This window comes from Silene latifolia, chromosome X (genome assembly GCF_048544455.1).
Source record: "Silene latifolia isolate original U9 population chromosome X, ASM4854445v1, whole genome shotgun sequence".
NCBI lineage: Eukaryota > Viridiplantae > Streptophyta > Magnoliopsida > Caryophyllales > Caryophyllaceae > Silene > Silene latifolia.
Window position 1 is genome coordinate 232702673 of NC_133537.1, and position 9899 is coordinate 232712571.

The window sequence follows — 9899 nt, forward strand, 5'->3', positions numbered from 1 at the left end:
TTATTTAGTTTATTGTGACGAATTTTATTTAATGAAAGATTATAAATTAGCAGAATAGGATTCCTGGGAAATAAGGAAGAATTTCAGAGAAAGTTTAGCAAAGAAAGTGGAAGAAATTTGGCGGAAAACAATCTCATCTCAAACACCGTATTTATAGAAGGAAGATAACGGTGTAAAAACCCTAGAAAACATAAAACTGTCAGCGTGACATCACCCGATTTAGCGGTTATAGTATTTAACGGTAACTAGGAGTCTAAGAGTCAGTGAGAATATATAATTCTTTTTATTGCTCAACCCGGTAAAAGTTGACATCTCACCCCTGGCCTGATCCAGCACGGGCAAAATGTCAAGGGGCAATTGTTAGGCCCGGTTTAGCTGGATCGACTCTAACCTCGGCCCGACCTTACAAGGCTGATTAAGGCAAACAGAGACCGGACAAATCAAACCATTATTTGGTAGATGAAGATTATTGCAGGATGAATAGGCTACTTAATTCCAGAAGGAAGGCCTGATGGTAAGCACGGAATAGCCTGGCAAGACACCTAAAGCGGGCGGATTAAGTCAAGAGCAAAAAACGGTTATATAAAGATAAATATTCATGTCCTATTCTCAAGGAAGACCAAGTCTAATTATGAGACTATATCACCCATGAACCTAGACGTGCAAGAGGAGAAAAAGCTAAGGATCAATCAAAGAAGAACGAGTTAACCGAACTAATAGGGAATGTGCCCTATTAATCCAGTAACAACTCCGACAAAAGAGTAGAACGTTGAAGATCAATACAACGTTCATGTTTATGACTATAAATATTGTAATCTGGCATTTGTAATTTCATTCATTATTCATCAGTGTTGAACTACTACACTACTTATCTTTCATTATTTTCCGAGCATCCAATTACTAAAACAAATTTGTATTCAGCTTATCTAAATAATATAAACATTATTCTTTATACTTTGTCTTTCCTTGTTATTCATTTACAATATTCCAAACTTATAGAGCTAGATACCCAAATTATTCTTTAATCAAGCCGGACCCATTCAGGGAAAATCCTGCTAAAACACCTTTATATATTTCTTTAATGTCTTTTTAATCATTTCATTTCTAACTTATAGGGTTCTATTTTTCTTTTTTTTTAGGGGGTAACCCTCCCTACCGTCCGGTCATTTTCGGCAAATTTTTTGCATTCTTGCATTTACTTTTTGCATTTTTGCGTTCCTTTGAGTCGTTCGTTTTGCGCTAATTTAGGCCGTGTGTATATACAAATGTATGTTTTACGTGATTTCTATGTAAATTTCGGCAGCATGACGGCGTAAACTATCATCTACCAAACCTGTTCAAAGCTAACCTGCAGGTACAAGCAACGCAACCCAGCAGCAAAGGCACTCAGGCCGTCATATATACAATCAAAAAGGGAAATGTACAACAAACTGGGGGCTCGAGCCCCGAGCAAAGTCCAAAATGTCCAAAATAAAGGTCCGAAATGTATAAATGTGCAAAATACAAACAAAAACAAAACAAAACTACTGTCGGTCGCCCTCCAGCTCCGCAACTCCTGCCGCGAGAACAGCAATTTCGGCGTCTCGAACCTCGAGCTCCCTCAACAAGCGAGCCGTCTCCTACCGAGACTGGGCCAACTCTCGCTCCAGCTCACGGTCCCCCTGTAAACAACAAAATTGGCTCATGTCAATCATTTCAAGCAATTACAAGATAAATCAAAATTCAAAAATGAAATAGACGCAAGGTTCATACCTGACGACCTCGACCGCCGACAAGTGCCTCGACGACAGTAGCTCGCAGCCGGTTGGCCACCCTCCATAACGCCACGAACAGAGACGGCGCAACCTGCATTTTCAAGAAAAAAGTTCTCAATAATTGAATAAAGTGCAATCAAATGTGTTCTTACACGAAAATTATGCAAATTAGAGGCTCACCCTCCGAATCAGATGCTGCCAGTCGTCCAGGCCAGCATCCGTCACAGCCACGTCAAAGTCACGTAGCTCGGAGATCGTCGTCCTCCCAGTCGCGTCAGTGTACTCGAGGGTCTCGGGGTACTCTGGGGGCTCGATGCCTGCCGCCTCAACCTCCTACAAAGTTAAATGACTCTCGTTAATCGATGATCTTTCATCATATTCTCAAAATCAAGTAAAGAAGAAGAGTAAAGATGCTCACCACTACCGGCCAGTACGCCAACCTCCCGTAGAGGAACGCCGAGTAGTCCTCGCCAGGAAGAAGGAGGGCGTCACCACCGACGCCAGCCAAGTCAACCTCCCTCTCTGCCTCAGAAGGCTCCCTGAACATCGTCCTAGGAGGATCGATGGGAACCGTCAACACATCCCGAGAGCACTGACGAGCCAAGCGCTCGCCCAAGTACCACACAGGACCCATCGACGTCCTCAACAGCAGCCGGCTCGAGCTCCTAGGTCGAAGGACCTCAGCCACAAAAGGAGGCGCTCCAGCGTACTCCGCCCAAGGCCTGGGCACCCACTGGGACATGACAAACAAGGAATCATTCTTATGATCGGTTAGAAATAATGTAGAAGCAAAATGAATATAAGTGAGATGCTCACACTGTCCAGCTGTAGAGCGTTCACATCCCACCGGTAAACACCGTGAGAGGAACGCTTGCTCCTCGTCCTACACATCACCCAATCCCTCACCACGGGATATGCTCTCTCCAGCGGCTCCGTCCTCTTGGGCGAGAGGCTCAGAAAGTAGGAGTACACCCACGCCTGTGAAGCAAGATAGTCAATAACGATATTTCGTAATTTGATAAGAAAAAGAATTGATTTTAGTCTAAATGAAGGTTCATACCTCCAGCAGCAGTCCTGGTCCTACAACACCAGGAGAAGTCCCCCTCTCCATCAACTCCGGGCGAACCATGGCCCTCATGAAGCGGATGAGGACCGCAAAAACCAGCAGTGACCCAGTCCCAACGCCCTAGGGAGCTCAGGTCAGAAAGGAAGGGAAGAAGCTTCGTCGACAGCCTCTCTCCCTTGTCTCTGAGGTAAATCGAAGACAGAAACCACCAAAGCCACAAGCGGGCCCTCTGCTCAGCAGTACAGGGAGGAGGAGCCGTCTCCTTCTCGTCAATCGTCACCAGCGCCGGGGTCTTCCCCGCAAAGTAGTCTCCGACATAGGAACTGGGCACCAAACCAGGCACTGTAACAGCCTTCGGCGACAAGTTCCAGGCGATCAACCTCCTAATCTCGGCCGAGTCCACCCTCATGGCAGTCTCCGGCCACTCCACCGCCTCAGTCCCACACGACAGACCAGAAATCATTCCGTAGTCCTCCAGAGTGACTCCCACCTAACCAAAAGGCATGTGAAAAGTGGAAGTCGTGTCCCAGAATCGGTCCAAGAAAGCGCGGACCAGGCTAAGGTTAGCCTGCAACTTCCTCTTCGCGATATCCCTCCAGGCCTGCACCAAGGCATCGAACGCTCCACGCTTGATCATGGCGCGCTCCTCCGCCGACTGTCGCTCGTAACACTCCATCGCTGTCGTGTAACCCGAGAACGACCTGATGTTCCCGGCCTCCAAATGAATTTGTAACAAAAGATATCTTTAGTTTTGAATGAAAATTGGAAAGGATATGAGCAAATGAAATGAAAGAAGGTAAGTGATGAGTAATGAATTTAAAATTACCAAACTGTTCACCGTCCTGTAGGACAGGTGACCCTCTGCAGCCCAAAGCAGGTGCCTACTCTCCCAAGTCTCAGGCCACGCGGGTGCTCCCCTCAGCTGACGGCCTCCTCGCCCAACGTTGGCCCGCCTCGGGGACTCCTCCTCCTCAACAACCTCCTCCTCATGGACCTCGTCCCCAGCAGCCATCACCGCGGCGGGAAAAGCCTGCTCCAAAGCCTCCTCGATAACAGCAGCGTCTATCTCCATGGGAGCTCTCCCAGAAGTAGAAGCCTCATCACCTGCAACATTAAAGCAAATTTAGGCCGCGTCACATGACGACGACCTTGGTTAAGGGATTTTCGAGCCTTCGGAAGCCCTGAAATCGCTCCTTTCTCGCCATATTTGGCCATATTCTCATAAACCCGATCACTCATGTGGTAATTAGGGTCAACTCAAGCCTAAGTTGAAGCCTAGTTCCGGGTTCGAGTCGAAATTTCGGCAGCATTTCGTTATAACGGCGATTATACCCTAGAAAAGTGTCCTGAAAAAACCGTCACAAACCAAAATTCCGAGATGGTAGGAAGTTTACCCATCATCCAAGGATCCCAAATATCAAGTTTCATCGCAAATGGGTAGTCCTAAGGCTATTTTCGAAGCAATTTACGGTCTAGCTGTGAAACCGTCTCAATTTCACTCAAATGCTCAAAACTCAACGAAAATTCGAAACAAATACATGGTTATGTTCCTTATACCACCAATAATCCATTTCTAATGTCAATTTTACAAGGCAAATGCATTTGGGGGAAAAGCCCCAAATTTTCGAATTAATTGGGTTGAAAACCCTAATTTTTCGATCCAAATTGAGCAAATATAGAAGTTTAATGCAAGAATGAGACACATACCTCGATTAGTCATGATTAATGCAAACTTTTGGATCAAACCTTGGCGGAAATGGTTGAGATTTGAGAGAGAAAATGATGAATTGTGTTTCGAACAAATGATTGTAAACCCTCTATTTATCGCCTTTTTACGCAGAAAATACACCCTTGGGAACAGACGCAGCAGGCGCTGCGTCTATTCCAAGAGACGCAGCTCTTGCTGCGCCTCTTCCTGAGGTTCCCTTCATACGAGTTTTCAAAAATTCGTTACGAGTTCGTTATTTTTGGGCCCATCTTTGGTGCGCCTTTTCCCCAATGCTATTTTATCTTTTTGGTCCGTTTGACGATCATCTTTCGTTCAGACCCACATTTCTAAGCCAACAGCAGACTATCACATGTTATTTATCGCTTCCAAGACCTTGTTTGTCACAACGAGCAGATATTTCTTCACAGGTGTTTCGACACGCCTCCAATATATTTCCAATGAGAGTACACGGATAGACTTTCCCTCTCGAGAGGAAGACGCCAGCCAAGTCAGCCTCCCTCTCTGCCTCAGAAGGCTCCCTGAACATCGTCCTAGGAGGATCGATGGGAACCGTCAACACATTCCGAGAGCACTGACGAGCCAAGCGCTCGCCCAAGTACCACACAGGACCCATCGACGTCCTCAACAGTAGCCGGCTCGAGCTTCTAGGTCGAAGGACCTTAGCCACAAAAGGAGGCGCTCCAGCGTACTCCGCCCAAGGCCTGGGCACCCACTGGGACAAGACAAACAAGGAATCATTCTTATGATCGGTTAGAAATAATGTAGAAGAAAAATGAATATAAGTGAGATGCTCACACTGTCCAGCTGTAGAGCGTTCACGTCCCGCCGGTAAACACCGTGAGAGGAACGCTTGCTCCTCGTTCTGCACAACACCCAATCCCTCACCACGGGATATGCTCTCTCCAGCGGCTCCGTCCTCTTGGGCGAGAGGCTCGGAAAGTAGGAGTACACCCACGCCTGTGAAGCAAGATAGTCAATAACGATCTTTCGTAATTTGATAAGAAAAAGAATTGATTTTAGTCTAAATGAAGGTTCATACCTCCAGCAGCAGTCCAGCTCCTACAACACCAGAAGAAGTCCCCCTCTCCATCAATCCGGGCGAACCATGGCCCTCCTGAAGCGGATGAAGACCGCAAAACCAGCAGTGACCCAGTCCCAACGCCCTAGGGAGCTCAGGTCAGAAAGGAAGGGAAGAAGCTTCGTCGACAGCCTCTCTCCCTTGTCTCCGAGGTAAATCGAAGACAGAAACCACCAAAGCCTCAAGCGGGCCCTCTGCTCAGCAGTACAGGGAGGAGGAGTCGTCTCCCTCCCGTCAATCGTCACCAGCGCCGGGGTCTTCCCCGCAAAGTAGTCTCGGACATAGGAACTGGGCACCAAACCAGGCACTGTAACAGCCTTCGGCGACAAGTTCTAGCCGATCAACCTCCTAGCCTCGGCCGAGTCCACCCTCTTGGTAGTCTCCGGCCACTCCACCGCCTCAGTCCCACATGGCAGGCCAGAAATCATGGTGTAGTCCTCCAGAGTGACTCCCACCTCACCAAAAGGCATGTGAAAAGTGGAAGTCATGTCCCAGAATCGGTCCAAGAAAGCGCGGACCAGGCTAATGTTAGCCCGCAACTTCCTCTTCGTGATATCCCTCCAGGCCTGCACCAAGGCACCGAACGCTCCACGCTCGATCATGGCGCGCTCCTCCGCCGACAGCCGCTCGTAACACTCCATCGCTGTCGTGTAACCCGAGAATGACCTGATGTTCCCGGCCTCTTATTGTGATTTGAAACAAAAGCTATCTTTAGTTTTGAATGAAAATTGGAAAGGATATGAGCAAATGAAATGAAAAAAGGTGAGTGATGAGTAATGAATTCAAAATTACCAAACTCTTCACCGTCCTGTAGGACAGGTGACCCTCTGCAGCCCAAAGCAGGTGCCTACTCTCCCAAGTCTCAGCCCACGCGGGTGATCCCCTCAGCTGAGGACCTCCTCGCCCGACGTTGGCCCGCCTCGGGGCCTCCTCCTCCTCAACAGCCTCCTCCTCATGGACCTCGTCCCCAGCAGCAATCACCGCGGCGGTGAAAGCCTACTCCAAAGCCTCCTCGATAACAGCAGCGTCTATCTCCATGGGAGCTCTCCCAGAAGTAGAAGCCTCATCACCTGTAACATTAAAGCAAATTTAGGCCGCGTCACATGACGACGAGCCTTGGTTAAGGGATTTTCGAGCCTTCGGAAGCCCTGAAATCGCTCCTTTCTCGCCATCTTTGGCCATATTCTCATAAACCCGATCACTCATGTGGTAATTAGGGTCAAGTCAAGCCTAAGTTGAAGCCTAGTTCCGGGTTCGAGTCGAAATTTCGGCAGCATTTCGTTATAACGGCGATTATGCCCGAGAAAAGTGTCCTGAAAAAGCCGTCACAAACCAAAATTCCGAGATGGTAGGAAGTTTACCCATCATCCAAGGATCCCAAATATCAAGTTTCATCGCAAATGGGCAATCCTAAGGCTATTTTCGAAGCAATTTACGGTCTAGCTGTGGAACCGTCTCAATTTAGCTCAAATGCTCAAAACTCAACGAAAATTCGAAACAAATACATGGTTATGTTCCTTATACCACCAATAATCCATTTCTAATGTTAATGTTATAAGGCAAATGCATTTGGGGGAAAAGCCCCAAATTTTCGAATTAATTGGGTTGAAAACCCTAATTTTTTTCGATCCAAATGGAGCAAATATAGAAGTTTAATTCAATAATGAGACACATACCTCGATTAGTCATGATTAATGCAAACTTTTGGATCAAACCTTGGCGGAAATGGTTGAGATTTGAGAGAGAAAAGGATGATTTGTGTTTCGAACAAATGATTGTAAACCCTCTGTTTATCGCGTTTTTACGCAGAAAATACATCCTTGGGAACAGACGCAGCAGGCGCTGCGCCTATTCCAAGAGACGCGGCTCTTGCTCCGCCTCTTCCTGAGGTTCCCTTCATACGAGTTTTCAAAAATTCGTTATGAGTTCGTTATTTGTGGGCCCATCTTTGGTGCACCTCTTCCCCAATGCTATTTTATCTTTTTGGTCCATTTGACGATCATCTTTCGTTCAAACCCACATTTCTAAGCCAACAGTAGACTATCACACATTATTTATCGCTTCCAAGACCTTGTTTGTCACAACGAGCAGATATTTCTTCACAGGTGTTTCGACACGCCTCCATTATATTTCCAACGAGAGTACACGGATAAACTTTCCCTCTCGAGACATGGAGATTAGTTCCTGATTATGTTTCCCAACGAGAGTTCACGACCGACAATCACTTTCTCTCGAAACATGGAGATCAACATCGACCCCGAATTCATCCGAAGTTTGTTTGAAGCTGAACACAAACAAATTTCTCCCAGCAGTTCCAGACTGTGTCCTGCTGTCTTTCCTCAGAATCATAGTTTCCTCATATCATTCAGATACCCCTTTTCAGAGATAAGCCTTCGTATTTTCAGACACCAAGTTATATTCAGACCCCAAAGAGTTTTGTCGAAGCGTCTTCAGTCCTGTTTCGTCCAGAAGTCTCAGGTATGATCTCTTCTTATGGCTGCCAAGCCTCCTTACGTAGTCTAATTGACTTTAAACGACCCTCCCCGATAGTCGACAGACTCTAAAATGTTCCCGACGACAGGTCCTTGGCTTAGACCCCTTGAGCCGCCTCGCGTCGCCATAGTCGTCAGGTTGTAATCTTTGATTGACCTGATGGTTATACTTTGACTTTCGCCTTGTCCAAGCCTCAGTCAAAGTGGGGGCTCTGTAGATACCTCATTTCTGCACCTCTCTCAAACCACCCGGTGATGATTGGGCCGCATGTTTGGTACGCTGAACGATTTGTGACAGTTCGTAAGTTTATCGTCAAGTGATTGCTCAAACACTAATGTCTACCTCTTAGTTGTCATCTACGTGCCGATACGGTCGTTTTGACAGTAATTAGAGTACATTTGGAGTCCGGGCCTAAAACCGTCTCCATTTTCTGATAACCGTTAAATCCCGAGTCAGAATGTTCTGGAATGTTCCGGATATTTCTATTCCATATTTTATAATTATTTCACAATCTTTATTCTTTGGTAAACAATTTTCCGTAATATTCATACAAAATATTAAGGAAAACCAAATTATTTCGTCCTTCTATAACTTAAACACGGAAATCTTTCTTCCGCAGGAGGAAACCACTTGGGAACAGACGCAGCAGGTGCTGCGCCTCTTCCAAGAGACGCAGTGACTGCTACGCCTCTTCCCAGGTCCTTTTCTGCGTATTTTACGTATCTTTTTCATATCTTTCCGAGATTCACTTCCAAAGTCTCTCCGAAAACCCTATTCCTTCACGTGATTAGTATAAATAGGAGCCTTCGCTCCTCATATTTCTCACGCGAGTGTCCTCCCTTCTCTTCTCCCTTTGCATTCTAGACCTTTGTTCTTACTTTTTGGCGTCTACGTGCTTGAACATTCGACCACGTAAGCTCGGATCCTTCTGAGTACCAGCCTCGTTTGCATGACCGACCAATTTGACCAACTTCACATCAATCAACTTAATTAATCTAGTCGTTTTTCCTCTTACGAGGGTACTTTCGTCTACATTCGAGTCGAGCACCACTAATCGATAACTTAGTTCTTCTCGTTTCGTTAAACATGTAAGTCTGAGGGTGTAAATCCTTCTTTATTTATTGTTATTTACCTTTTTGTATCATCATTAATGTAAGGTTTATGTCGAATACACCTCTTAAAACCGATTTATAAAACCGTGCTTTAAAAACCTCTTTTTACGGATTACCAGAAGACAAACCGTCGAGAAAGGACGCAGCAACTGTTGCGCCTCTTCGAAGGAGCGCAGTACCTGCTGCGCCTCTTCGTGAGGCTACCGCAGTTCCTGCTTCCTTTCTTCTTCCTTCGTCTTCTGTAATTCGTCAAACTTTTATTTGTTTCATTTGTTTTCTTTAATTCTTTATTACAATAGTCTAATAATTTCATGTATGTTGTTTATCATTCATTCACATGTATAATTCATCATTAAATCCGACTTAAATCCCTTATAATCTCATATTTCGGGTTTTCGTCATTAAACTCAATCCGGATTGTAGAGATTCGATTTGTTCATATCGGGTTTTTGGAATTCGATCTTTGATATAATTTCATCTGTCTTTTGTCGTATTCGTCATTAATTTATCATTAGTGCGTCTTGTTGATGTGACCATTATTTGCGCACATTTAGTCCCCTAATTGAGCCTATTTTGCATACTATTATAACATTCTATGGCCATTTTATCCGTCAAAACCTTCCTATTTGCTTTTCTATCGCATTTCATATGTTTTGTAGAAAAGGAG

The 9899-nt window shown here is 45.7% G+C and overlaps 1 protein-coding gene across 1 annotated transcript; it reads right to left on the reverse strand.

The window, feature by feature from the left end:
* Positions 1-1532: 1532 nt before the first annotated feature.
* On the reverse strand, positions 1533-5261 carry LOC141623836 (uncharacterized). The gene is made up of 6 exons (XM_074439985.1): positions 2815-5261; positions 2571-2732; positions 2173-2487; positions 1935-2087; positions 1753-1845; positions 1533-1661 (listed from the first exon to the last, which is right to left on the reverse strand). The coding sequence occupies exons 1-6, from the start codon at positions 2890-2892 to the stop codon at positions 1620-1622; spliced, it is 843 nt and encodes a 280-aa protein (XP_074296086.1). The 5' UTR covers positions 2893-5261; the 3' UTR covers positions 1533-1619.
* Between the last annotated feature and the right edge of the window lie 4638 nt (positions 5262-9899).